We start from the raw sequence: 22,706 nt of genomic DNA on the forward strand, positions 1-22,706 counted from the left end.
GTTTCTAATTTTGGCCATCAAATTGTATTCTATTCACTGCCAAAGGCCATGAGGACCACATTTTTATATTTTGAGTTTCCTTGAAAGTTCTACCGACTTTCAAGTATGCAGAGCAACGAAAATATCAAATTAACTTGTAATTTAATGCTATAACATTGCAATTTTTTTGCCATGAGATTGCGATATTCTTACATCGTTTGGTGAGTAATGCCACCTTAAAAGAATGGATAAAATGAGTCTTTCGTATTAAAAAGATAGGAAATCGTAAAGACAAATTAAAATTGATTTCAATTTTAGTGCGATTAATTTAAGAAAGAAGAGCCCCTTCAAATAGTAGGTATAAGCAACACACACAGCACTTTGATGCAGTAGCAGTATGTAGACTTCGTTTCGACATTTTTGAAGATGATATCAATGGCCGAAGTGCGAAACCACATATTTCCGTTTGCAACGCTTTATTACTCCTGTCATACTCGATTTTTTCTTCGGAAAAAATCAGTGCGTGAATGATCGATTATCGATATTTCCCCGTTCGAAGCTATGATAAAGAATCAATTATAAAGGTGTTCGTTGCGAACACCCTGTTCATCAATCCTTTTCCGTATGTTTAAACGGCAGATCAATCGATAAATCGCAAAGCACTGTTGAGATATCTCGATCGTACCCAGAATTCATCGCGCAAAAGCTGAAAATCCACATTAAAAGCACATGAAAAGCGCATAAGCGATAGACCAATCAGAAAGCGGCTCAAACACGTCAATTCTCTCCCTCTGCGGGGACTCTAGGCCAGGGGTACTCACCTGTAGCTTAAGAGTGATTACAACAGGATCCTAGTTACTGATAAGAGCAAAGGTCGATTCCTCTTGATTCCTCGCCACGCAGCTTAATAAGCGCAGGGCGAGCAATTACTAAAGGGAACAGAAAATATTTATCCGTTTAGTGAATTTATCCGAAAGTTAATTTCAATTTGCCTCTCACTTAGGACCCTTTGAGGGGTGTTGAGGCATGATGAATCGGATTATCTTCGGAGGCCGTAAGCTGTGTCATATTAATACCACCCCCTGTTTCATAATATCAAAACATATTGCCAACACTAACTGGCCCCGTGACTTTGCACCCTCCGTCGACGTTGCCACTTTGACTTCTCATTTTATTTTTTATTCTGTCATCATTTTGCCCCCGTTCCTTGTGACATTTTCATCGGTAAAGTCTCCTGCCGCACCGATCCCGAAAATTACCTGCACTACTTGGTGGTTGCAGTACTAATTGCATTTAGAACCGGTGCCGGTGAGGTTTCTTTTTCCGGGGATCCTCAATAAATTTTATTTCTTTCCGTGATAGTCGAATTGACAACGTCGATTGAGATGATAAGCTCTTATGAACGAATGCGCATTGGAAGGGGTGCATTTGTCTTAGCAGCGTGTCTCTCATAAAAACATGGTCTTCCTCTACACATCAAAATCAGAGTATTTTACGCTTATTGAAACCTCTCACATCGAACTGCTCTCTATTTAACGCAGCTGCATCACCAAGTCTATGATCCAAAAGTTTCATACAGCATTCTAAAGTACTTTGGAAAATTTCAAAACTTAAATGCTCCCTCAAACATTTAATTTTATACCTTTTTAGGATGATTGAAAAAAATCAAAATTATCAACATAGGTATAACACCGCATACTGCCGACATGAACAACCATGAGTTCCATGAGTTGTCCTGAAAAAAACTCATGGATATATACAGACTATGTCTTTCTCCTTTTCAAAATGACTATTGATTTGGACATACCATAGCATATTTCGAGCAAACTTAACCTTAGCTTATCTGAAATTTCAAAAATAAGAGACATCTAAACGCAATACAACTATTCTCGCGAGATGAATGTCCACATTGCATATGAAAAATTCAAGGCGCGATGGCGCGACGTGAGTCGTGAGGTGTGAACTCGCAATGATCTGCTCTAGGATGCTAGTGAGATTCGGAAGAAAAGTTTTTTAAAAAAAACGAATGCGTCTCTCCTATCTTCGGCTGTGTTAACTCACATGGCCCTCCAGGCACCGTTACGAATAAGACAAACGGATACAAACACAATATGGAAATAGATCGAGGGAAAGGATGCGCGTTGACGACGGCGCAGAGATACAACTATTCGTACTTGATGGACGTCTGTGATGCATCTGAAAAATTGAAGGCGCGATGACGCGCGGCGTAATCGTGTGCAGTAGTGTAATACATCTCTGCTGTCTTCGGCAGTGTTGAAACTCGATTCTTTCTTTCTTTTTTCAGGTTCATGTCTAATTCTTTTTTAAAATTGATTTGCAGACCCTCATCTAAAGCTCGTGTAGCCAGAGCTGCGGTTTGCAGCTCTGGCTCGGCTCCTTTGGAAGTAATGGTGCTTGAATGCGTCCAGTAGCTTTAAGTTTTTATTTGCCCTTTAATTTCAGAGGTCTGTCGGTTACCTCAATATTTCAATTTTGTAATTTTTAGCGTGTACGATTAATCAAATTTGAACCTCAAAACAGCGTAAACTTGTGCTGCTTCGCCAAAATTTTCTAAATCTTCCTCCACGTAGGGGGCGCCCTCTCGGGAAATATCTCATTACGCCCCTTTAACCAGCCAAGGGCTTACGCCCTCAGATGCGAGCCAGCCCGACCCTGATGAAGTGAATAGTCCCTTTAATTATGTCGGTCTTACTCAGCCGAGAGTAGCATCGCATATATGAGGCAATTCGATGGCCTAAGTGCAAAACCACGTATCTTTACTACGGCGTTTCAAAGATTCTGCTCCTACTTCATTTTTTCGAAGAAAATCAAGCCTACTTTTATTGCCTGAACCTCACACAGACTATTCCGCTGCTAGAAAAAAATCAAGGTAGTTTTAAAAATAATTACGTTCCCCAAGTTTTCCAAAGAAAAAATAAAGTTGGATAGAGTCTATAGTGTCGCAAACGGAGATACGTGATTCCGCACTTTGGCCATCTAATTAATGAGAAAAAAAGAACAAAAACCACATTTAAGTGCCTCTTGAATGTGAAAACGATAGACTTATTCCAAAATTTAAACTCACTATAGATACATAACCCAATAAAAATTATTTCTTATCAATCTCCTACTTTTTACAGCTCCCATACAAGGTTGCAGTGCTCCCAGGGCAAAAAAAAACCCTGTAACAACCAAAAACAAAAAAATCACATTTAAACGCATGCAATTGGTGAGAGGGTCGATGTTTTACGCAGTCCCAATAAATGTATTATTATCAATCAACCGCAGCGTTTTAAAAAACGAACACGGTCGGATCGCGGATGTCCGTATCGCTTTTTTTTCATTCGACTGATATGAAACAAGGAATAAATCCAAGTTAATGCCTCTTTGATGAGAAAGTGGGAGACATACTTGCGCCGCGCCGCGTCGGCGAGGAATGAATGATGCTCCAGTTTGAATGGCACTCCAGCAGCTGTTTTAACACTTTTCAACGAGTTGTGTTTACAAATACCGCTGTTAAGCCGCGGTCATGAGACTTGTCTCCGACAATAATTGTGAAGTCAGTGTTCTGTGTCTCTCGCACGGTGAAGTCACTTCTACCGGCTTAGTTACTTTCGAAATACTCCGATAAAGAACAAGGTACTTCTGTCTCAAGTGCGTGATAATTTAAATTCATAATTCATTTTATGAGGGACATTTATGACTCCTCGATGTTTTCATTATTTTGATTGGATTTCTCGATGTACGAGCTGGGATCTGCACGGATCAGGAAAGGGAAGAAACACGTCGCCCAGGAAGACTCAGGTATTCTGCCGTGCTAAGGAAAAACGCCGTATGAGCGTTCGAGAGTTGCCAAATTTCCTCCGATGAAATGTTTATTTTTGAGGAAAGCTATGAATGTGTTCCCTTGAAATTTTCAGGAACTTTAGTTGAAATTGCGAACACAATTATCTGAAAAACTGGAGGAAAAATATTTACAAATTTCCCCAAAAGTTCATGATTTACCAAAGGATTTGGCAACGCCTGAAGGTTCATACGGCGATTTTTCTCAGCGTGGCTGTATTTGAATTATTTCACACTGTCAGGATACGTATTGGCGATTTTGAATCGTATCTGCTCATATACCATGTACATCTAAGTAAATTGAATCTCTCACTTCGAGAACGACTCATCTCGGAAAAATTCCATTTTTCAGGAGACGATAATAACTGCGGAACAGTCAGAAAAGGAGTGTTCCTGCGAAAAAAATTGACACAGTAAAAAACCTGAGTTTGCTTGCTTTCGAACCGAGAGATTAAATTTTACATAGACGAAAAAACCGAGGTATCGAACTAATTTTTCCGAAATCATGATTTTGTTTGATTCTCAAACGGAAAACGCTCGGTTTCTTCCATTTTATGAAAAATGAGGCGTATTTTACCGACGATATCCACACATATTCTTTTAAAGCGCACTTAAAAATATATAATTAATTCTTTTCCCGAGAAAATGAAGGCAACCGATGGGCAAGAAGTTTGAAGCACCGCAATAGAGCAGGAAATAATATGCCATTCTATCTTCACCATCGACATGTATAGTTCTTCCATTACAACGACTATTAATCAAAACACACTAATCAAAAACAATTTTTTTCTGTTGTTTAGAGTCCATCTGCGACACATTTCTATCCCGCTTCTCAAAATAGACGGACCGTAATTTTTCACTTGAAGTTTTTGAATTACTGAGACTGAGATCCATGTTTACCGCATTTGTCAGTACTGAAACAGTGCGTTTCAAGTAATAAATCACCCAGTTATGCCTCAATGGACACGTAATGGATTTTAGCTGAGCCGTCACAGAGTCTCCCGCCATGGCTAAAACTCAGAACCAAATCTAGGATGTACTGACTTTGTATCACCGTCAATTAACAAACATTAAGATAAGATTTAAAAGTTAAGATAGAGCAAATTGATTCTGTGAGCCTGTAATTTTATTAATAAACTTTCTTATTCTAGAAAGGAACCAACATGAATACTTAAGTCTGGGGGTACCCCGTCATTAATATCATGGCAAAAATTAGGCTGGTAAGCTTTTCTCGGTAAATGGTAGGACAAATAATTCCTGACCACAGGCGTACTTAGGTCATTTTGCTAGAGGGACTTGACCCCCCACCACGGGAGGTCTAGGGGGACCCTTCTCATACCATCCAATATAAAGGGGGTTTCAGGGGGCCTCCCTCGGCAAATTTTTGAAATTTTAAATCTATTTGGACGCATTTTGAGGCTTTGTGAGATATTCCATCCATTTCTGCAGAAAAATCACGCTTTTTTTTACTCTCAGCTTGAAATTCCCTCGATTTGTCGCAGTCAACACATCTGAAAAACTTTTGAATTTGTGATTCTATTTAGACGCATTTTGAGAGTTCCATAATAACATTTTTAGAAAATACCAACTGGATGAATGCAGTGTTTTCATTTAAGTCTCCTCATTAAAAGAGATTAATATCCTCGACGGTTTTTTCTCACCATCCAGAATTTCTAAAGGGGTGGGGGCAGCAGATATTATTTTCAATTCCAGGGGACCAGGCCCCCCTGGTCGTACTCCCATGTTCCCAACTTTAGCCCACCATTGACTCAAAACCTGATGGTTAAAACCCTGATGTAGCGCTGACGACTATACCATCGCGCCAAACCATCCTATTCGAAATAGAGAATTTTCCATGTGTGGCAGATATGATGACGAGATCAAAGGTCAGCTAATTTGACGTTTGCACCGCCCTTATTTTTGACGGATCCCATCTTAATCGGAGCCGATGCAGGGTCTTCATCCGCGAGCCCGGCCCGCCCTGTCTGCATCAGCAGGTGCAGGACTCGGCCCTGTTTTGGGGTGGAAACTGACGGTTTTGCTGACAGTCCCGGCGAATGGATTTGTCTCGTTCCGATTTTATTGAAAGCGGATTTGACGCCTAGTTAAGCCTCGCCTCGCACCCACCCAAATCGTTGCGCAAAGCTCACCCCCCAGCTCCGAGCTGACTTTCGATGCGTCCTATTAATTACGCATCATTGTCACCGGGGCTCGCCACCGCATAGCGTAAAAACTTATGATAATTATCATCTAACGATACAAAAGGACACATTGCGTTATCTGGGGCGAAATTGGCCGTATATTCTGCCGTGCTAAGGAAAAACGCCGTATGAATCTTCGGACGTTGCAAAATTTCCTTTGATGAAACGCGAATTATCAGGGAAACTTGGTACTATTTTCCTTTCGATTTTTCAGAGAAATATATTCGCGATTAATTCTACAGTATGTCAAAATTTCAAAGTCAAATATTCAGAACTTTTCTAAAAAAATTGATGCTTCATCAGAGGAAATTTGGCAACATCCGGTGGCTCATACTGCGTTTTTCCTTAGCATGGCAGTATTGCTCCCCTTGGTGTTGTTTATGAAGACGTTTGAACGGCTCAATAATCAAGCAGTATTTTTTCTCCTAGATTATGGTAAAAATTGCTCATTCATCGTGGAAAAAAAAAATTAGAGAAAAAAGGAGAAAACCTACTGTTTTGCTAATATCGATGGCTGCATCAGTGCGGAACCACGTATAGAGCGACGACTTTTCCTCCAACGTGTGGGCAGTGATTCCGGAACATTTTGATTTTGAATTTATGGATTAAAGGTCTTATTTTCTCATGAGAAATTGCCATCGTCGAATCCTGAAATTTTCGACGAAGATCATCCATTCCACGGAAAAAATTAAATTGCTGATTTAACACTTCAATTGCTAAAAAAAGTGACTGCAATGTTTCAATGTAGATTTTACAACAAAAAATGCTACTTTAACCACTATTGTAAACTAATTTAACCACGGGGGTGGTTAAAGTAGCATTTTTTGTTGTAGAATCTACATTGAAACATTGCAGTCACGTTTATAGCAATTGAATTGTCAAATCGGCAATTTAATTTTTTCTGTGTGCAGCTTCAATGCAATTCAAAGAACCCATTTTTAAGTCATAATTCTTAAAAATGCAAAATCCTCGAAATGGCAGATCGCTTTATTGACAAATGCCCTCTTTAAGGTGCTTCCGTTTCAACGACTTCTCTCGTGTTTTTCATCCCCTGTCCAAATAGATGAAATACCGAAGTTTCCCGCGCAGAATATAGAAAAGAATCTCCGAAGAGTAACAGTCCAAGCCTCAAGTTGGTAGCACATTTTTCGTTCGTATATGAAGCGCTTTAGAGTAGGGATCCAACTCATAACAGCGAGAATAAGAGGGGTACGGAAAACACCGCTGGTAACAGCTGCAGAGAGCTTCATTGCAGTTAGGATGGAGGCGCAAGCCGTAAGCGAGATACGAGCCCTTCCTTGTCATGTGGGGTGAAGAAAATTACAAAGATTCGTGATTCTTAGAGAAAAGTTCGATCGAGAGTTTTCCGCACCGGATTGTTCGTTATCGGACATCTCGAATACCAATGCTAAGTACAAAACTGCGTTTGAACCCTTTTCTTGCATGTGCTGAAATTAGTATCCTATACTTTCGTCAACATTAAAATCGTATAGTTGAAAAGATTACATTATTTTCCTCCATTGGTTTGGCAGCGATGGAATAGCCCCTCCGTTTCCCACATCTCCCTCGCTCTGACTTCTATACTTTTACGCCCTTCGAGGAAAGTTTTTCATAAAAACAGCCATGACTGAAAACATTCGAATCAACGCAGAAACTCGTCGCTTCATTTTTACGGGGGAAGAAATATGCAGACAGTTTGGACGCTCCTTGAAACATCCCCCGTAAGTTAGTGTTTAATAGGTCGAAGGTTGATGAAACTTAATGGACCAAGAGCGAACTCTGGCACTTATAAAACAACCCTTGGTATATTCAATTAAATATTAAAAAAAGTTTATACCAAATGTCTATATTAAAAATTCACGAGTGATGCGAGGATTTCAATGATTTTGCCCAATATCAATGGTGAAAGTGCAGAGGTGCGCATTTCGGAAAACACGGTTTTACTGTCGTATTAGAAAAGCGCTCAGGTGTTAGTAAATGTATTTAATGAAGAAAGGACTATAAACTCCGTCGACTTGGCTGGGAAATGGAAATAAAACATCAGCTGATAGCAAACAAAGGTTACCAAAGAAACCGTAAACGCGTATTTTTGTTTCCCGAAAATGAGCTCACCGTTGAGCTCATCAGGCGCGGTTTTTTTAGGCTTCATTTGAGTTCAACGATCAATTTCGATAAGAATTACTCAACCGCTAAGAAACTTTCTCATAGACAAGCGATCGAAACTACCTGCGCATTACGTTAAAAGCATAAAATACAGTTTTCACAGCTTTATTTATTTTAAAAATGGACCCCCCCCCCCCCCAAAAAAAAGCCTACACATCGATGAGCTGGTGCGACATTTAAACGCATTAGCACTAGTATACTAGTACTCAGAGGCAAGTCGAAATCAAAAAGCGCTGCCTATCGGCTGAGCGCTTAAAAAACTGTCTACATTCCTCTTTAATGTCAGTAGAAGGGCAATAATTCTTGAGGATAACAAGAATAAGATGCTTTTTCAGACTCCATCAGCATTTTGAATAACTTCTGGAACATTCTCAAACGCCACGTGTCACTCTCTTAGAAGAGGTAGTATAGTCAAGTTTTACAGGTGCGCCCTTTTGATCGTTTGAGAGACCTCTAACATTTTTTTCTTTTCAAAATGATAATAATTGATTAGGGCACATCCTATTTGCGGCTGTGTTGCTCACGTAGCCTTTAAAGCACCACTACAAATGAGATAAACGAAACTAACACAATGTGGAAATAGAGCAAATGGAAAGACGGCGCAGAGATACAACTATTCGTGCTTGATGGATGCCTGTGCTGCATCTGCAAAATTGAAGGCGCGATGGCGCGAGCTGTGAATTCGCGATGTTCCGTAGCTCCGCTTAATGCTGCCAATGAGATGTCGTGAGAAAAGTTAAGAAACGAGGCTCGATTATTACGGCTGTGTTGCTCATACAGCCCTTAAATCACCGCTACAAATACAAATAAGACAAACTGAAACAAACACAGTATGGAGATAGAGTAAAGCAAAAGCAGGCGCCTTGATGACGGCGCAGAGATACAACTATTCGTAAATAATGGATGTCCGTGTTGTATCTGCAAAATTGAAGGCGCGATGGCGCTAGGCTTGAACTCGCAATGCTCCGTTCTAAGCTGCTGGTGAGGTGTCGCTCAGATTTGAGAGACAAATTTAAAAATTGGGCCCGATTTCAAAGGACAAGTGCTGTTTTTTCTAGCCCTAGGTTCGGACAAAGATTTACACTGCCTAGTAAACATTTTGTGTCGCAAATTATACCCTCTATTACATTTCCTTGATACCCTTGTTTAGTTTAGAAATTTTATCCTATGATGGTGTTCACGCCGTGAACATGGCTCGGCCAGCACCGGCCTCGCCGTCGGCCGACTCCGCGCCGCGGTCGCTCCTTCCCCGCGACCCGCGCTCCCCCCTCCTCGCCGCCGCGCTCATCTTCTCGCGGCCGCGCTCCCCCGCAACCCGCGCGCCCTACCTTGCGGCGTCGCGACGCCGCTGTCCGCTAGATCGCGTTGACGTACCCAGCTTTAGACGTTCCGCCGCTCTCTCCCGTCGTCTGATTTTGACGGCATCCCAGCGGCGCGGCCCATGCAAAGTGTGATCCACCATTCACTCCTCAACCAAGCTTGAGCACCTTGGTAAGTGAATTTTCACCACTTCTCTTTCAGGTCTCCGAGAAGAAGCATCTAGTCCAGCGCCCAACGCTGTCGACTTCCCAGTCCAGCTTTTTACGCTGTCGACTCTCAGTCCGGCTTCTAACGCCGTCGACTTCACAGTCCAGCCTCCTACGCTGTCGACTTTTCAGTCCGGCTTCTAACGCCGTCGACTTTCAGTCCGGCTTCTAACGCCGTCGACTTCCCAGTCCAGCTTCCTACGCTGTCGACTTCTCAGTCCGGCTCCTAACGCCGTCGACTTCCCAGTCCAGCTTCTTACGCTGTCGACTTCTCAGTCCGGCTCCCAACGCTGTTGACTTCTCAGTCCAGCTCCCAACGCCGTTGACTCCACAGTGGCTCCCGTGCCTGGCCGCTTACAGCGCTGCACGGAGCAACCCGCAATCGCCTCATCGCGATATCCGTCCGAGCGATTCGCTTAGGCAAGCCCTGGGGGTATCCCTTGGGGGTCTTCACCGCGCTTCAAGCGCACAAACTGAAGACGCCGCGCCCACTGTCGCGGATTGCCTGCCTATCAGGCGCCCACCGCCTGATCCAGTCCACTCAAGCGCTCGGATGAGCTTCCATCGCCGGCCTTACAACCCGGTGCTGCTCTCCGTCCTGCGCGCTTGAAATTACGTGCCTGCGCGCACATATATGGTCCTCCGAGCCGGATCTTTTGAGGCAAGCACACTTCCTTGAAAGACGGCAGACATCAGTCCTCTGGACACGCCACTCGCTTTCAACTTTCCAGTATGGCAGACGGCGGAGAAAACTCCAATGCAAACGACACCGAGGTGGATATTGCGACGCGCATATCCTCGCTCTCGCTGAAGGCTAAAAGGTCGATGGTGCTGTCAGAATTGAGAGCCATCCACGCTGACCTCACCCGAGAGATCCCAGCGGAAGAAATAGAAATCTTCCGGCCGTCCTTCAATCGTTTGATCGTGCTAAGAGAACGCTTCGAGGAGTTCCAGGACCAAGTAATCCTGTTGAATACCTCTCTGCCACCCGGGTCTGAGATTGAGGTGGAAATTCTGCAGGCCGAATTTAACCGCCTCTTTAATGAAGCCCAGCGCTCATTCCTGCGGAAGACGCAGCCCGCCCTGGCAAGCGTTTCCGCGCTAAACAACACCTCTTTCTCCGTGTCCTCCATCCGACTGCCAAAGTTAGAGCTCCCGAAATTCAGCGGAGATTTGGGCGCATGGCGAACCTGGTATAACCTTTACAAGGCATCGGTTCACACCAGCCCCTCACTCCTGGCAGTCCAGAAGTTTCAATATTTGCTCGGCAGCCTAAAAGGTGACCCTCTTGCACTCATCTCCGGGCTAGACATCACAGATGCCAATTACGACGTCGCTTGGACGTTGCTCTGTGAACGCTACCATTCTGAGCGTCGCCACGTGTTCCATCACTATAATGGCCTCCTAGACCTTCCTGATGCCCAACGCTTCGAGCAAATACCCGCGCTGATCACCAAGATCAGGGAGCATTCCCAAGCGCTCCAAGCCCTCGGTCACCCTCCAGACTCTTACAGTGGTCTGCTGAGCGCCCTAATAGTGCGAAAATTGTCCACTCGCCTGAAGCAAAGGCTAGAGGACTGCCGAGGAGCTGATCCCTCTTACCCCAAGCTCGACGAACTTCTTAGCTTCCTGGAGAAGGAACGTCGCAGCACCGAAGATAGCCCTCCCAATCGCAGAGAGGCTAAGGCTCTAGTTTCATGCCATGAGACTAATGCCCATCCCGCACCCCGCAAAAATAGAGCCAAAGGCTCCAAAGCCAAGTCTCGCTCACCTAACGGCACCAAAGTTTTGGTATCATGCGATGGGTCGTCTGATAGCTCTGACTCCTCCTCTGAGCACGAGCAAGAGGACAGAGACGATCACAGCAAGCCTCAGACCGACCGCGCACGCCAACCGCAATGCCCTTGTTGCCCAGAAAGACACCGACTCTTTGACTGTTCCGCCTTTCGCGCCAAACCCATTTCTCAGCGTCGAGAATTCATAAAGGGTGCAAGTAGGTGTTTTAACTGTCTGAGCACTCATTTTGTCGAGTCGTGTGTCTCACCTCGCCGTTGCATGCTTTGTTCCAAAAGGCACCACACTCTTCTCCACGAAGAGTCTCCGGCAAACAACTCTGACGACCCGGATGCTACTTCTGACAGCCCGGCGTCCTCAGGTTCCTCCCAGGAGAAGGTCCTGCTGAGCACCAGCAAAACTTCTTCTACCATTCTCTTGGCCACCGCCAGACTGCGCATAAAAACTCGCAAAGGATCGATTTTGGTCCGCGGGATTTTGGATTCAGCCTCACAAGGCACTCTGATCACCCGCGAGTGCGCTGACAAGCTCGGTTTGAATGTCCAGTCTCCCATGAACGCAATGAGTGGCTTAGCCGAGAATCGTGTCGAAACCTTTGGCCGTTTCCACGTCACGCTGGCATCTGTGCGCCACAAGCCTGTGGCCAAGAACCACCCGGTCACTGTGGTCCAGACAATCACAAACTCCACTCCTTCCACGGCCATCGCCGCCTCGGTCAAGGATCTAGTTAAGGAATGGAACCTTGCCGACCCTACCTTCGATCAGCCAGGCCCTATAGACGTGCTGATCGGCGCAGAATTATTCTCTGCCCTCATCGTCGGTCCACCGCACCCGCTAGGACCCTCGCTTCCCACGGTGTTTGTGACACCCCTCGGAGCTGTCCTGATGGGCCCAGCCCCGACATGCGAAAGAACTCAAACCTCACTGATTACATGTTTGTTTAACGCAACACCTCCCCGGGTTCCGGTGATCCAGCCTGGATCCCGCAAGTCCTTCGATTGGAGAAAAGCAGAATCCCCAAAATTCTCGCTACTCCCGAAGAAGCCCACAGAGTGCGTCTCTTGGAGAGCTACCAGAAAGCTTAACTCTGTCCACACTTCAGACAAGCTCTCTGACGATAATTCTCTCCGAGAGAATGCAAAAAAACCCGCGAAACCACGCTTCACCCCACCCGCCAGACGCCGCCCATTGAAAGGGCCCCTCCCGAAAGATGCTTGTCCCCAACTAGCATCTCCCAACTTTGACTCACGGTGCCAGGAACGATCTAATCTCCATACCGCAGGCGAGACAACCGCAGTCCGGCCTAAAAATACTCGTCAGCTGAGTAACAAAAACTCTTCATGTGAGCAAGGACTGACACAAGGATCTACTGAAGACACAAAAACGTCACAGAAATCATGTCTTAAACCGCCAGTTGCTTCTAAATCAAAGGAAACAGTACCTGATGAACGCATAGAAACTGACCGGGACAAACCCCAAAAACTGGGACCCTCTAAAACTAAATTTTGGAAGCGATTTCTCAGCCTTCTTAAATCTTAGTCAATTTTTTCAATTTCTTTGTAAATATCATTGTTCTCAGCGAATTTTAATTTTTTCTTTATTTTTCCTTGTATGATGAGCCCTTAACGGGCCTCATGGGGGGCGGTACATGTTCACGCCGTGAACATGGCTCGGCCAGCACCGGCCTCGCCGTCGGCCGACTCCGCGCCGCGGTCGCTCCTTCCCCGCGACCCGCGCTCCCCCCTCCTCGCCGCCGCGCTCATCTTCTCGCGGCCGCGCTCCCCCGCAACCCGCGCGCCCTACCTTGCGGCGTCGCGACGCCGCTGTCCGCTAGATCGCGTTGACGTACCCAGCTTTAGACGTTCCGCCGCTCTCTCCCGTCGTCTGATTTTGACGGCATCCCAGCGGCGCGGCCCATGCAAAGTGTGATCCACCATTCACTCCTCAACCAAGCTTGAGCACCTTGGTAAGTGAATTTTCACCACTTCTCTTTCAGGTCTCCGAGAAGAAGCATCTAGTCCAGCGCCCAACGCTGTCGACTTCCCAGTCCAGCTTTTTACGCTGTCGACTCTCAGTCCGGCTTCTAACGCCGTCGACTTCACAGTCCAGCCTCCTACGCTGTCGACTTTTCAGTCCGGCTTCTAACGCCGTCGACTTTCAGTCCGGCTTCTAACGCCGTCGACTTCCCAGTCCAGCTTCCTACGCTGTCGACTTCTCAGTCCGGCTCCTAACGCCGTCGACTTCCCAGTCCAGCTTCTTACGCTGTCGACTTCTCAGTCCGGCTCCCAACGCTGTTGACTTCTCAGTCCAGCTCCCAACGCCGTTGACTCCACAGTGGCTCCCGTGCCTGGCCGCTTACAGCGCTGCACGGAGCAACCCGCAATCGCCTCATCGCGATATCCGTCCGAGCGATTCGCTTAGGCAAGCCCTGGGGGTATCCCTTGGGGGTCTTCACCGCGCTTCAAGCGCACAAACTGAAGACGCCGCGCCCACTGTCGCGGATTGCCTGCCTATCAGGCGCCCACCGCCTGATCCAGTCCACTCAAGCGCTCGGATGAGCTTCCATCGCCGGCCTTACAACCCGGTGCTGCTCTCCGTCCTGCGCGCTTGAAATTACGTGCCTGCGCGCACATATATGGTCCTCCGAGCCGGATCTTTTGAGGCAAGCACACTTCCTTGAAAGACGGCAGACATCAGTCCTCTGGACACGCCACTCGCTTTCAACTTTCCAGTATGGCAGACGGCGGAGAAAACTCCAATGCAAACGACACCGAGGTGGATATTGCGACGCGCATATCCTCGCTCTCGCTGAAGGCTAAAAGGTCGATGGTGCTGTCAGAATTGAGAGCCATCCACGCTGACCTCACCCGAGAGATCCCAGCGGAAGAAATAGAAATCTTCCGGCCGTCCTTCAATCGTTTGATCGTGCTAAGAGAACGCTTCGAGGAGTTCCAGGACCAAGTAATCCTGTTGAATACCTCTCTGCCACCCGGGTCTGAGATTGAGGTGGAAATTCTGCAGGCCGAATTTAACCGCCTCTTTAATGAAGCCCAGCGCTCATTCCTGCGGAAGACGCAGCCCGCCCTGGCAAGCGTTTCCGCGCTAAACAACACCTCTTTCTCCGTGTCCTCCATCCGACTGCCAAAGTTAGAGCTCCCGAAATTCAGCGGAGATTTGGGCGCATGGCGAACCTGGTATAACCTTTACAAGGCATCGGTTCACACCAGCCCCTCACTCCTGGCAGTCCAGAAGTTTCAATATTTGCTCGGCAGCCTAAAAGGTGACCCTCTTGCACTCATCTCCGGGCTAGACATCACAGATGCCAATTACGACGTCGCTTGGACGTTGCTCTGTGAACGCTACCATTCTGAGCGTCGCCACGTGTTCCATCACTATAATGGCCTCCTAGACCTTCCTGATGCCCAACGCTTCGAGCAAATACCCGCGCTGATCACCAAGATCAGGGAGCATTCCCAAGCGCTCCAAGCCCTCGGTCACCCTCCAGACTCTTACAGTGGTCTGCTGAGCGCCCTAATAGTGCGAAAATTGTCCACTCGCCTGAAGCAAAGGCTAGAGGACTGCCGAGGAGCTGATCCCTCTTACCCCAAGCTCGACGAACTTCTTAGCTTCCTGGAGAAGGAACGTCGCAGCACCGAAGATAGCCCTCCCAATCGCAGAGAGGCTAAGGCTCTAGTTTCATGCCATGAGACTAATGCCCATCCCGCACCCCGCAAAAATAGAGCCAAAGGCTCCAAAGCCAAGTCTCGCTCACCTAACGGCACCAAAGTTTTGGTATCATGCGATGGGTCGTCTGATAGCTCTGACTCCTCCTCTGAGCACGAGCAAGAGGACAGAGACGATCACAGCAAGCCTCAGACCGACCGCGCACGCCAACCGCAATGCCCTTGTTGCCCAGAAAGACACCGACTCTTTGACTGTTCCGCCTTTCGCGCCAAACCCATTTCTCAGCGTCGAGAATTCATAAAGGGTGCAAGTAGGTGTTTTAACTGTCTGAGCACTCATTTTGTCGAGTCGTGTGTCTCACCTCGCCGTTGCATGCTTTGTTCCAAAAGGCACCACACTCTTCTCCACGAAGAGTCTCCGGCAAACAACTCTGACGACCCGGATGCTACTTCTGACAGCCCGGCGTCCTCAGGTTCCTCCCAGGAGAAGGTCCTGCTGAGCACCAGCAAAACTTCTTCTACCATTCTCTTGGCCACCGCCAGACTGCGCATAAAAACTCGCAAAGGATCGATTTTGGTCCGCGGGATTTTGGATTCAGCCTCACAAGGCACTCTGATCACCCGCGAGTGCGCTGACAAGCTCGGTTTGAATGTCCAGTCTCCCATGAACGCAATGAGTGGCTTAGCCGAGAATCGTGTCGAAACCTTTGGCCGTTTCCACGTCACGCTGGCATCTGTGCGCCACAAGCCTGTGGCCAAGAACCACCCGGTCACTGTGGTCCAGACAATCACAAACTCCACTCCTTCCACGGCCATCGCCGCCTCGGTCAAGGATCTAGTTAAGGAATGGAACCTTGCCGACCCTACCTTCGATCAGCCAGGCCCTATAGACGTGCTGATCGGCGCAGAATTATTCTCTGCCCTCATCGTCGGTCCACCGCACCCGCTAGGACCCTCGCTTCCCACGGTGTTTGTGACACCCCTCGGAGCTGTCCTGATGGGCCCAGCCCCGACATGCGAAAGAACTCAAACCTCACTGATTACATGTTTGTTTAACGCAACACCTCCCCGGGTTCCGGTGATCCAGCCTGGATCCCGCAAGTCCTTCGATTGGAGAAAAGCAGAATCCCCAAAATTCTCGCTACTCCCGAAGAAGCCCACAGAGTGCGTCTCTTGGAGAGCTACCAGAAAGCTTAACTCTGTCCACACTTCAGACAAGCTCTCTGACGATAATTCTCTCCGAGAGAATGCAAAAAAACCCGCGAAACCACGCTTCACCCCACCCGCCAGACGCCGCCCATTGAAAGGGCCCCTCCCGAGAGATGCTTGTCCCCAACTAGCATCTCCCAACTTTGACTCACGGTGCCAGGAACGATCTAATCTCCATACCGCAGGCGAGACAACCGCAGTCCGGCCTAAAAATACTCGTCAGCTGAGTAACAAAAACTCTTCATGTGAGCAAGGACTGACACAAGGATCTACTGAAGACACAAAAACGTCACAGAAATCATGTCTTAAACCGCCAGTTGCTTCTAAATCAAAGGAAACAGTACCTGATGAACGCATAGAAACTGACCGGGACAAACCCCAAAAACTGGGACCCTCTAAAACTAAATTTTGGAAGCGATTTCTCAGCCTTCTTAAATCTTAGTCAATTTTTTCAATTTCTTTGTAAATATCATTGTTCTCAGCGAATTTTAATTTTTTCTTTATTTTTCCTTGTATGATGAGCCCTTAACGGGCCTCATGGGGGGCGGTACATGTTCACGCCGTGAACATGGCTCGGCCAGCACCGGCCTCGCCGTCGGCCGACTCCGCGCCGCGGTCGCTCCTTCCCCGCGACCCGCGCTCCCCCCTCCTCGCCGCCGCGCTCATCTTCTCGCGGCCGCGCTCCCCCGCAACCCGCGCGCCCTACCTTGCGGCGTCGCGACGCCGCTGTCCGCTAGATCGCGTTGACGTACCCAGCTTTAGACGTTCCGCCGCTCTCTCCCGTCGTCTGATTTTGACGGCATCCCAGCGGCGCGGCCCATGCAAAGTGTGATCCACCATTCACTCCTCAACCAAGCTTGAGCACCTTGGTAAGTGAATTTTCACCACTTCTCTTTCAGGTCTCCGAGAAGAAGCATCTAGTCCAGCGCCCAACGCTGTCGACTTCCCAGTCCAGCTTTTTACGCTGTCGACTCTCAGTCCGGCTTCTAACGCCGTCGACTTCACAGTCCAGCCTCCTACGCTGTCGACTTTTCAGTCCGGCTTCTAACGCCGTCGACTTTCAGTCCGGCTTCTAACGCCGTCGACTTCCCAGTCCAGCTTCCTACGCTGTCGACTTCTCAGTCCGGCTCCTAACGCCGTCGACTTCCCAGTCCAGCTTCTTACGCTGTCGACTTCTCAGTCCGGCTCCCAACGCTGTTGACTTCTCAGTCCAGCTCCCAACGCCGTTGACTCCACAGTGGCTCCCGTGCCTGGCCGCTTACAGCGCTGCACGGAGCAACCCGCAATCGCCTCATCGCGATATCCGTCCGAGCGATTCGCTTAGGCAAGCCCTGGGGGTATCCCTTGGGGGTCTTCACCGCGCTTCAAGCGCACAAACTGAAGACGCCGCGCCCACTGTCGCGGATTGCCTGCCTATCAGGCGCCCACCGCCTGATCCAGTCCACTCAAGCGCTCGGATGAGCTTCCATCGCCGGCCTTACAACCCGGTGCTGCTCTCCGTCCTGCGCGCTTGAAATTACGTGCCTGCGCGCACAGATGGAGATATCGTCACCTTCCGGCCAAAGTATCACAAGCGCCATACAAAGATTCAAACTTTTCGCCGCCATTTTTTTTTTTTTTTTTTTTTTTTTTTTTTTTTTTTTTTTTTTTAACAGAGAAATTGTTGATTGAATATGTTTGAAAATGTTACTGAATTTTTTCGGCAGCACAAAGAAAATTCAGTGAAATTTTTGGACAGCTTCGTCGAACAATTTTTCTGTAAAAAAATAAAATCACGGCGGAAATTTTCAAACGTCGCATGTCGCTTGCGATTCTTTGGCCGGAAGTTGACAATATAGTTTCAGATGCCCCATCTCAGAAAGTTCTTTTCACGGCGCACGCAATCAAGAGAATAAGTGCAATCGATTATCGGAATGTTAGCAACACAAGTTGCATCGATTATGAATGACTGCGGATTGCACTCAGTATCAACCCGACTGTTGAGTCACCAGGTCATCAGGCAACACGCCTTGTTGTCGCTCTGGTAGCCTCTTCAAACTACACTCGGATATTACCGCAAGCCATGCCGCTTTCCCGGGAGCGGAAAACCCCCCTCCAGTCAGCCGCCGCACAGTCGATCAAGTCAATCAGAGAGGTCCGACATTACATTTTTTACTAAAACTGAAAATTTTTATGTTTATTTCGTCACATTTGTACTGCGTTAAGCAGAAAGGAACCAAGCCACATCAGCTATTGCCTTTAACTGGGCAATTTAATTTTTTCGATGAAAACGGCTGTGCGGATTTTTTTGTAAATTTCAGTGAACTTTTTGAATAGCACGAAGCAAATTCCCTGAAATTTTTAAAAGAATCTGCACAAACCTTCTTTTGTAAAAAATTAAATTGCCTCGTCAAATTTGGCAATAGCTGATGTGGCTTGGTTCCTTTCTGTTAAACTCGGTCCACTTTAAATCTCAACGGGTGCTCATAAAAGAAAATTTCACGAGGAAATCAATGGAACCACTTTCAGAACCAGTGTCGTGGCGTGAATCGATTGTTATGCCATTTAAACCTATGGTAAAGAATCAGTTATTAAGGAGTTCGCTGCGAACACCCTGTCTATCGATCCTTTTCCATAGGTTTAAGTGGCATAACAATCGATGTATCGCGAAGCACGCCACGCCACTGTTCAGAACCTTAAAGTTTCGTAAAATCGGAGTTATAAGCTTTTAAAGTTTCCGAAGTTTATCCGCCCTTTTCCATTGTCTCGGTCCACTGTGCGGCGATGATGCCATCGTTGAAGGTCAAGTGAATCAGGCCCCCAGCTCGCGATTTCCCGTCCTCCTCGACGTCACTCCGTTTCTCGACGCTAAAAAATTCTGTCTTTCCGTGCGGGAGTCCGCTGGTCGCCGCCGCAGCGTTAACACCGACGACAGCGCGAATGCCGGGTCGGGTCGTCCGTATGCAATGGAAGTAACGCGTTCACTTAAGTACGCGCTAACGTGAATTATCGCGTTCTCTCGGGCTGACGAGCGTTGAAAGCGATTTTTACGCTCCGTAAGCGTGTTGTTCTCTTAATTTACTGATTTCTTGCAAGGTGGTGTCGATGTGAGCCTTACCGCGTTCGGTCTATACATTGCGTAACTCTGCAATGCTTGACACGTAAATAAGGCTGACTCATGAACTCTGAAAGTTTGCTAAAATCAACAGCGGGCAGCAGGCTGATTATTGAAATTGGTAGCTAAAGCGATAGACAAAGAGGTCATAGTGAGTATGGAGCTGTCATATTGGATTAAATGGGTGGTTCCTATGGACTAAGAGAGAAATTGATGGACTAACTAACGGGTCTCTCAAGGGTTGTCGTTAGTTAGTCTATTTCCTTCCTCCTTTGACCATTGAAACCACCCGCCTCTACCGATAGGATCCCTTCATATCTCTTGTGTCTTCTTTGTCTATCAATTTCAATAATCGGCCCGCAGAGGAATCGTATATCGATGGCCAAAGTGCGAAGTTACGTATCTCCATTGCTACGTTTCAAAACTTTCGCTCCTGCTTTACTTTTTCGAAGTGGAACGAGCCAACTTGATAACTTGATATTTTCCCAGAATATTCTGCTAACTGGGAAGAAAAATCAAGGAGATTTTCAAATAATTACGTCGACTAGTTTTCCAAAAAAATAAATAAATAAATAAATAAATAAATAAATAAATAAATAAATAGATAAATAAATAAATAAAGTATAACAGGAAGTTTGCAACGGCGCAAGCAGAGATATGCGGTTTTGCACTTTGAACATCGATATCCTCATTTAAAATAGTGTTAGTTTCTTATGGATACAGGGTTATTCAAAAGTTACGCACCACTGGCCATAACTTTAGTTCTGATTATGATATCGATTTGCGGTTTGTGGCGTCCTTCCTCATATCGAGGGGGAAACTTTTTGAGGTACTTTTCAGTTCTTCACCCCCCCAGGGGGAGGGGGGGCGGGGGGCAACTCAAAAATTTCAAATGGCAACCCCCATCATGTGATACATCGTTAGAAAGAGCATGAAAAAAGAAAATTTATGGCGCAAACCGGAAGTCGATCTGACCCCCCTGTCAAAAGTTAGGGGGGTCCAAAGGTTATTTAGGGGGTCCGTACCTTCATTTTTTAGAGTAGCTTCGGCGGCTCTTGGACATACCGTTTCTCTTTTCAAAGAGTCCTCGAATACCCCAAGTCTGATACCGAAGTCTTCATATTGCCCCCGGGCCACCACAGCCCCCCCGTAGGGGGGGATGGGCCTGTTACAATGAAACATTGAATTAAAATGCGAAAAGTCACAGAAGAGCTTCTAACTTAGTATCAAATCCGAGTGGAACTTCTTGCCAATGCTAACGCAAACGCAGCCTGCGACTTTAAAGTGAGTTTTCAAAACTCTTAGCCCCCTGCCCCCCCCTCATATTTGGTTGCAGAGCGGGTAAAAACCGGGAAATTCACTACAAATAATGCCCGAAACTAATGTCCAACTTGAGGAGGACCCTTGAAACGTTGCGATCAGTCGGAGAATTGAAATAAAAGGACTGCCACCCCCTTAAAGTGCGGAAACATCCAAAACACCCCCGCTGCCCCCCTCATTTTTCGTTGCGGAGCGGGTAAATACCGGGAAAATCGCCAGAAATGATGCCCCGGTTCTTACCAGCTCTGCAACGAAAAAAGAGGGGGGCAGCGGGGGTTTTATGGATGTTTCCGTCCTTAAATTGGGCGGCAGTTCCTGTGTTGCAGTTCTCAGACTGAGCGCAACGTTTCAAGGGTTCTCGTCAAGTTCTACAGTGGTTTCGGGCATCATTTCTGGAGATTTTCCCGGTATTTACCCGCTCCGCAACGAAAAATGAGGGGGGCAGCGGGGGTGTTTTGGATGTTTCCGCACTTTAAGGGGGTGGCAGTCCTTTTATTTCAATTCTCCGACTGATCGCAACGTTTCAAGGGTTCTCCTCAAGTTGGACATTAGTTTCGGGCATTATTTGTAGTGAATTTCCCGGTTTTTACCCGCTCTGCAACCAAATATGAGGGGGGGGCAGGGGGCTAAGAGTTTTGAAAACTCACTTTAAAGTCGCAGGCTGCGTTTGCGTTAGCATTGGCAAGAAGTTCCACTCGGATTTGATACTAAGTTAGAAGCTCTTCTGTGACTTTTCGCATTTTAATTCAATGTTTCATTGTAACAGGCCCATCCCCCCCTACGGGGGGGCTGTGGTGGCCCGGGGGCAATATGAAGACTTCGGTATCAGACTTGGGGTATTCGAGGACTCTTTGAAAAGAGAAACGGTATGTCCAAGAGCCGCCGAAGCTACTCTAAAAAATGAAGGTACGGACCCCCTAAATAACCTTTGGACCCCCCTAACTTTTGACAGGGGGGTCAGATCGACTTCCGGTTTGCGCCATAAATTTTCTTTTTTCATGCTCTTTCTAACGATGTATCACATGATGGGGGTTGCCATTTGAAATTTTTGAGTTGCCCCCCGCCCCCCCTCCCCCTGGGGGGGTGAAGAACTGAAAAGTACCTCAAAAAGTTTCCCCCTCGATATGAGGAAGGACGCCACAAACCGCAAATCGATATCATAATCAGAACTAAAGTTATGGCCAGTGGTGCGTAACTTTTGAATAACCCTGTATCACTCACCCTTCAATGAAGGAATCCAAAGGGCTCCAACCTTGCTTTGACTAATTAGATCCCTAATGTCATGACAATATTGATAGAGGATGTTGTAAGCAACGTTGAGGCAACATTACGCATGAGACAGAGGTGCTAGGGAATATTGTATCAATATACTGCAGGACACGTTTTGTCTACAGCAGCGGCCCTCCAAATGTGTCATCATCACATTCTCATGACTAATTCGTCAATTTTTCAAGGTCTGTTTTTAATACGTCAACAAACCCGCACCCAAATAATTCAGTGCTTACGGTACTTGCAGTACTGTGATAAGAGCAACAGTCTCACGACCTAGTGAAAATAAAGTGGGCCGCCGCGTCGCACAGTGGATCGAGACTTTAGAAGAAGTCGGGCATGAACATTTTTTACCAAAACTCCACATTTTCATGTTTTTCTTTTAGTTCCAATTCTAGGTGGCGGTAGCCACCCCGGCCCAATCCAAAAAACTCCCCCTAAAAAATGACGAGACCAAATGAAAAAAAAAACAAGCAGTAAGTAAGCTCCAACGCATTCGCGTCGGAAAGCGGCTCTGGCGACGGTAATTGTAGTCAAGAATGAGGGCCTAGACACATTTTGTCATTGATGTACAATCCGACAACTGTCGATTCATGTTTTGTAACTTAGCAGATTTACAAAGCCG

The 22,706-nt window shown here is 46.9% G+C and overlaps 1 protein-coding gene across 3 annotated transcripts in view; it reads left to right on the plus strand.

Annotated features, from left to right (window-relative positions):
- Positions 1 to 3,535: 3,535 nt before the first annotated feature.
- The window catches only part of LOC109029671 (transmembrane ascorbate-dependent reductase CYB561), a 39,774-nt gene continuing 20,603 nt past the window's right edge, over positions 3,536 to 22,706 (plus strand). The window contains exon 1 of one of the 3 annotated variants that reach the window (XM_072302432.1): positions 3,536 to 3,783. In XM_072302432.1, coding sequence (XP_072158533.1) covers positions 3,720 to 3,783 — 64 coding nt within the window. In that variant the 5' untranslated portion in view covers positions 3,536 to 3,719. Of the gene's footprint in view, positions 3,784 to 19,278; positions 19,434 to 19,519; positions 19,539 to 22,706 lie in introns of those variants that run through there. The other 2 variants (XM_072302434.1, XM_072302435.1) reach the window with 2 other exon arrangements.

Source organism: Bemisia tabaci, chromosome 7 (assembly GCF_918797505.1).
Source record: "Bemisia tabaci chromosome 7, PGI_BMITA_v3".
NCBI classification, from domain to species: Eukaryota; Metazoa; Arthropoda; class Insecta; order Hemiptera; family Aleyrodidae; genus Bemisia; species Bemisia tabaci.